We start from the raw sequence: 7,585 nt of genomic DNA on the forward strand, positions 1-7,585 counted from the left end.
GCACACCTAGACGGGGGAAGCGGCTAGGATACTAGGATCTATGAGACACCAATGCTGTGTTTTTATATTGTTATAGATAAATAATTTAGACTAACACATTAACCATTATTGCCCCCCCAGGGATTAACACTTTTGAACTATAAGGAAATATATCCATGCTAATGAGCTGAAAGTCCTCACAATTTCAGCCCACCTATTCCACACTAATAATTTTAATTCTCATAATCGTAAAATACACTCGGGACACCTGCAGTATAGCACGAGCAGGTCCCGCTGTAAACAGTATGATTGTTACAGCCATGATTGTACTGTCACACTAGTTCTGGCGTTATTGTCGATAATTCAAATAATGCCAGTGAAGCAACTGCCACGTTAACTATCACATGTATACGATTTACCAGAGAACTATCGTACAGATTCTGTTGACTAATATTCGCATTAACAGTCATATATACATATCTATATGCTTTGACAGTAAACTGTCACAACGTACAACCTTACCCAATGTAATGAAGATCGGGGGGAAAAGATTATTCGTCCATAAACTTAAAATCGTATGGTTTTTCTAATGTTTTTCTTTCTCTATATATGTTATGAATGAATATTTAGAACTCTAATAGTTATTGCTGTGGCAAATTGTATTATTACTCTTCAATACAAGCATCTAAAAAAATGTATATATGGATTATACAGGTATAATGTACGTGCGTAAAATATCACCTGTTGCAATATACCTTTATAGATCTGGGATTTAATTAAAATCTGAGAAAAAGAAATAATTAAAATAAATAATAAATATAACATACAATTTACTATTCTAAAGGCACCGCCGTTCTTACCCCTTCAGAACTCAGTACACCCCTTAAATTACAAATATTAGAAAAATGGCAGGCCAAGTGGGATGAAAGCTCTCCGAATAAATTAAAAGAAATAAAACGGTCTGTAAAACCATGGTCAACATCCTACCGTAACAGCCGTAGGGACGAAGCTGCTCTAACCCGCTTGAGAATAGGTTATACTCTCCTCACGCATTCTCACCTAATCAGAAAACTGCCACCTCCAACGTGCAAATATTGTCAGTCCATTCTAACGATTAGACATATTTTTGAAGAATGTACTCACTATTTGCCAATAATAAACAGGATAGGACTGACCCCAAATTTATTAGAAGCTCTCACAGATGAGGAAGCTAAAATTACATTAGTATTTGAATTTTTAAAAGCACATCGCCTTCTTTATAAATTATAACTCCTCTTTGATTTTTTGTTATTATTTTTTTTTTTATTTATTTATTTATTTTTTTATTATTTTTTTTTTTACTTTTATCATGCCATAGGCGTTGATGACCATAGAGTTTTACGCCTTTAAGCAACAATCAACAACAACAACTATTCTAAAGAACACAATATTGGGCTCGAATATGTGTTTTTGTTGAATCAATAGTTTTTTGGTCCCTATCTTATCATAGGGAAATAATAGTTTATTAAATAATTGGGATGATAAAAAAAATTACTGTGCCAAAGACGGTATTTAAATTTAGTAGAATACCACTGTTTACTTAAATTTAAATTTCGTCAAGATAGAAAACTACGCAAACTAAATCTTATCGATAGAAAAAACTAGTCAATAGGTCAATGTATCGATATTGATATAAGAAGGAAATGAATGAATCTCTTTGGAGAATAAAATGTGCCATCCAGTGGTTTATGATAGTAGGAAGATCCGGTTAGTATAATAGACCAATTTTTTTTCGGGATTCGTTAGAAACGACACGTGAGCCCGCAAGTCAAGGATTTGTGAATAACAGAGGCTGTCGGGTTGGAGGCAAGTCAGTCTTGCTTCGGCACTCATGGCGGTATCAACCGAGTATAAGTGCAAAGTGGTCACAGACAAGAAAGGAAACGTCAACGTTCTAATTTCCTACGTCCAGAAGAACGGTAATATAACTTTTTATCAACTACGTAATTTGGTTGATACCACAGTATCAACTATAGCCATTTATAGGTATAATTTCGGTCAAAAGTTTTAGACCTTTGTTGTGTGAGAACTGTACTTAGATGATACTGGCACATTTCCAATCTTATTCTCATATTTTTTTTTTTTCACTATTTTATGTTTTCGTTTATATAAGGCAATAATATTTGTTAAGTTTTTTCTCCATTCTGTTTAGTATTGTGTAAATCATTTAAGTCAAACTAGAAAAATATGAAAAAAAGTGAATAAAATTTCCTTGTCGATTTCACTAATTAATTATTATATTATAAACAACTTTTGGTATGGAAACTCGTAAATTTATAATTGAATAACTAAAAAAAAAATAGGATGAGTTATACTTGCCGTTATACTTAACCTCACTGTGTCTGTAAGTTCCACCTGAGCAATCGTTTTGATTTTTTTCTTCTTCTTTATTTCAAATTAAATTATTATTTTTATTTTTGTGGTACTTAAGATTCATTTATAATGACATTTTAGCTTCGTTTTATTTATTCCAAAATATATCGAATTATATAAAAATATTGAAGTAGTTATAAACTTTTGACCGTTATATTCATGTTGAAAAAAATTAATGTGAAAGCTGAACGGATAAATACGACTTAAAAATAAAACCGAAGCATGTATGGTTTAAGTGAGTTAATTAGCCATATTTAAATTACAAAAAGAAATACATTAAAAAGTTCTTACTTTTATTTTTCAATAATAATATTGGGGTTAAAGAATGCCAATACGCATTAAATAAAATATTCAACGATTCAAAATTTCGAATATTTTGGTATTAGTTGTTTTTAAAATATTGTTTATAGATTCAAAAATTTTATTAGTAATTTTTAATGTATTTCATTCGTTAATAGTTAACAACTTTAAGCTCCTTTATTCTTGAAACAAGCATTGTTTAAATGATGTATTACTTCGATTATGATGAATTTTAAAGATTAAAAATGTATGATATTGTATATTCAGAATATATATAGGAATAAATATAAAATTTTCTCAGACTATACATTTTTTTATTTGTTTTAATTATTGTTTACGTAAAATCTACGCTCGTTTCCGTTTATACACCATTTTATCTAATCTTTTGTAATTACATTAAATCCTTATTTACTGATAACATTTTGCTGTCTACGAGAAAACAATTGTGTTTTGTAAGAACTAAAACAAAAGTAAAATATAAATAAAACTGTTTATATAATGCGCAGTAGTTGAGATTCTTAGTGAGTCCTCAGGAGCAACAAGAACATTAGTTCCATTTAAATGGCTACTTTCTTAGTTATTTTTATAGAAATGTTTTTTTTATATACATAGATTAGATTTTTTTAATAGATATTTTAAATAAATTTAAACTGATTTCAACGAATTCTGCTGGAAATATTCATTGTTTAAGTATTCTAAAGTTTTTTCTTTTATAACAAATTTTAATGTTTTTTAGAAGAAATATATTGCTATGTATTTTCATATCTCCGTTTAACCAAAAACAGTTCAAAAACTTTTTCTCAGATTCAGTCCAGTAGTTTGAAAAAAAAAAAAAATCTTTAGAGACTTTGTGTTACAGAAATTTATTTAAAGGCATTAATACATTAGATTAAAGTGACAGTCAAAGAGCCCAAGAGGAGAAAAAAAGTCAGTTATATCAAAAATTATAATTTTTCATTTGGAGCTCAATTAAAACTACCAAAATTACTAAAAACGTAATAAAATAAAACATTTAAAGAAGAGCAAATTTACTAAAATATAGGCCCTAAAAGAGCTATTTCGTTCAATAGTTATAATTTTTTTAAAAGCAACATTTCATAAAAAATGTACTGAAAGATCAGTATTTAGAGAATTTATTTTAGGAAATCTAAATCTTAGAAAATATTAGACGTTAAGATTTCTATTAGCACTCAAATTAAGCCTAGTTAAAGAGCTATACTGTAGTATATCACTTTTATCTCCTTAGGATTAGTAATTTTCATGATATTTGCCAATATAAATTCACAAAACATTTTTTTTAATAATGTACATTTATAATAATAGTACAGGTATAATAAAATTTTAATTATTAAGTAAAGTATTCAATATAACTAGATACTGGATTTTTGTACAATAAAAAAAAAAAAGAAAAAACATCCAAAAAATAAAAACAAAATTTATAAAACACCCTAATCCAGGGAAAATCATATTTGTATAATTTATAATAATTGACTTTATGATACTTTACTTTTAGTTGTTCGGAAAAAAGTGTTTGATTTATGAAAAACTATATCTGAGAAACGATAAGACTTTCAGGTGCCTGCCAGTACTCAAATAATGCTATTTACACAATGTACTATAAAGTAGTTTATATGGTTTATATTCGTAGGGGTTGGAGTTTTAATGATATTTATATATGAAATTTTGAGCAAACAACTAGAAATAAATTTAAAACTAGCTTTAATTTGAGTGCTGGTAGACATTAGTATGTCTAATAGTTTTTGAGATATATTTTTTTATGAATCAAAACGTTTGTTAGAACAACTAGAAATCAACATTTTGTGAATTTATTTTGTCAAATAACATAAATACCTACCACTCCTCCTAAGATAAATTTTATAAAATACTTTTCTACCGGGCTCTTGTACTATGAGAGAGCTAAAGTAAAACCCTGATAAAACGATTCTATACAGAAATATTAAAAATTGCTTCGGGGATTCATGATGTTATCTACGATGATTTGTAATGTAACGATTTATAAACATATATTCAGCGGTAATGATATATTGATCGATAAAATTAATTCGATTTATAATGATTGATAATATTTTGTATATAATCCACAAAAAAACATTGTAAATGATAATGTTCATGATACTCATGATCCAGATTTAATCGTCATAATTTTTATAAAAATAAAAATATGTCTTATTTTCTAACCTTTTGAGATATGTTGAGTCTTGAGTACATTTAAGGAACTAGATTTAACAAAAAAATGAAAACGATAACTGAATGATCTAATATATCATTCATATTATATCTTATATCTCGGTGAGGAGTCTACCAAAAATACCTACATTTGTATTACTCATCAATAATAAAAATTTACAAAACGTATGAATTTGATTTGCTCAATTTAAAATATATTGTACATTCATTCACCACTGCCTTCACTATAAAAGATTTGTTTTTAGAAACGTTACGTTCTCACGATTTTGAACTTAGTTTCTAACCATTAAATATACTACACATACATGCGGAACATCGCAATCCGCAGTTTGCTTTGCTGGAACTTGAATATAGAAATGTTCGACGACAAATTGGTTATTTTTGTACCGTATGTCAGTGTTTCCTAAATATTTTTTTGTCGTGGCATCTGTCTTGGGTTAAAAAAATTTCATGGCACTCGTATTATTCTAAAAAGATTTCGCGGCACCTTCGTTGAGCTAAAAAAAAAAAATTGTACAATTATCCTCTGAGCGATTGAATATATAGGCAAAGAAGAAAAATAGTACAAAGAAGTATACATTTTTCTAAATAATAATAAATTATATTATTAATACGACTAAATTCTTAATAAATTTCTAATTTATTAGAAATTAGTCACCTTATGTTTTATTTGGTTTCCTTTTTTTTTCTTTGTTGTTCCATTTTTTCTTTTCCAATTTATCATTTTAGTAGTATTTTATAAAGTTTTATAATTACATTTTTATTTTTTAAGTATTATATTTATGTTTAGACTTTATATTTAAGGCACTAACGCCTATTTTCCTGTATTATTATTCAAAAGGGACTAATCCCAAATTAATAAAGACTATCATTTCTAAAATTTTTGATGAAGTAACTGTAAGTAAAGGGAGAGTAACAAAATTCCGAAATTATGAAAAAACAAATTAGGTATTTTTTTTATTCTTGCTTTATTGGAGTTCATAGCGTAATTTATGATGATTTGCGGTTCTAGAAAATTGAGTAACATTGTAAACAAAAAACAATAAAACAAATAATTAAAATGGAGGTTTATCAGTCTTAGCAGGTAATTTAGAAGAATGTACCTTTATTATCTTATCTTCCTTATTTTTGTTTTTGCATAATCCTATGCATGCATAAGGGTGCACATATATGTATACATATTGGTATATTATTGCAATATGTACTTAATAAAACCCAGAACCTTGATTCTGCGCTTTGGCCACATTGAAACCGGTTTCCATTAATGACTAGCAATTTTTTTTAAACAAGAAAATCCGGATGTCTTAAGCATGCTACTTCTGCTCTCAATTTCTAGAAATAATAAAAATAAATAATAACTGTATATTTTTACGAATATATTATAACAATAACATTGATAAATTCGAAATAGAAAAAAAGTTGTTTTGCTTCGCATGTTTGTCCTCAGATTAATTTTAATCTACTTTTTGAAAATATCTTTTATATTTAATGCGTTTTTAAAGTTACATATGGATTTTACTGGAAATGTTATAATTATTATAATAATTGAATTTCATATAGTTTTGAAGATTTTTCTGATATTCCTTCAATACATTTGAGCTGGATTGTTAAGAAGGGAGGAAAGTTATAACATATCTGTGGTAAAGAAATTATAATTAAGAATTGTTATGGTTAAAAAAAATCCTTACTTTGATTGGTCATGTCACGAAGTAAATTTTAATTGGCTAGCTAAGCAAGAAATTATCTAAAACCCATTATTCCACACTAGCTCCATAAATCTAAAGTGTCAATGATTTTTTTTTTTTTTTTAACAGCTATTTATCTCTAAGGTGACCCTAAGACGTGTAAATTCTATAGGGAAAAACATTTTGGGAGAAGTAAAAGTAAAAAAAAGAAATTTATGAAATTCCTATAGAAGATTTATATTTAATGTTGGCCAGACGTTAGTTTTGATCCCAGACGGGGATTTGAATGGTTCTGTTACTTTGTTGAATATTGAAACTTAAAAATTTTAAGTATCGATATACGACCATCCATCGATAGTTTTAATCCTTATTTAGCAGGTGGCACCACTGATGTGACAAGAAACACAAGATTGAATGGGAAAAATAGAAATTAATTTAATGTTAATTGGTATCCGATGAAACCTAGCTAAAATTGAGAAACGATTTAAAATTCACAGTTGTAATATTTCTTTGTCTTGTTTTGTAATTTAAAAATAAGTATTACTCTTTTAACTAAATATTGCTCTTAAACTTATCTTTTACGAAAAGTGATTTCGAATTTCATTAAAAAACAATAAACTAAAAAGGAGTTATCTTTCTATAAGTTGCATTGAATAATATATAGAATTATTATGTATTGGTTAGGTGGAAACGTTATTATTTTGTTTTCGTATTTCGATGGTCGTGATGACAGTAAAAAAGTTATGACTATTGTCATAAAAACCATGGAAACACAAAAAAATTAATTTTCTCCTTTAGGAAATTTTCAAATTCATTCATATTTTAAACTAATGCATCGTTTGTAACTGTGAACAATGAGAGATGCTTAATTATTCAACTAAACACAATTTGATGAACTTTATTAGACTTTTTTTTTTTTAATTCCACACATTCTAGGCTATTATAATGAAGATGTAATATAAGTTATATTAAAGAACACTTGATTGTACATTGAAATAATT

At 27.3% G+C, this 7,585-nt stretch overlaps 1 protein-coding gene across 8 annotated transcripts in view; it reads left to right on the forward strand.

The window, feature by feature from the left end:
* The window catches only part of LOC106692872 (Peptidoglycan recognition protein LF), a 153,323-nt gene that overhangs the window by 98,486 nt on the left and 47,252 nt on the right, over positions 1-7,585 (forward strand). The window contains exon 1 of one of the 8 annotated variants that reach the window (XM_067050186.1): positions 1,758-1,937. The exons of the other annotated variants lie outside the window; for them this stretch is intronic. Coding sequence (XP_066906287.1) covers positions 1,850-1,937 — 88 coding nt within the window. The 5' untranslated portion in view covers positions 1,758-1,849. Of the gene's footprint in view, positions 1-1,757; positions 1,938-7,585 lie in introns of those variants that run through there. 8 annotated transcript variants of the gene reach the window in all.

The sequence above is a fragment of the Halyomorpha halys genome, unplaced genomic scaffold (genome assembly GCF_000696795.3).
Source record: "Halyomorpha halys isolate HHAL.00 unplaced genomic scaffold, Hhal_1.1 Scaffold75.1, whole genome shotgun sequence".
NCBI lineage: Eukaryota > Metazoa > Arthropoda > Insecta > Hemiptera > Pentatomidae > Halyomorpha > Halyomorpha halys.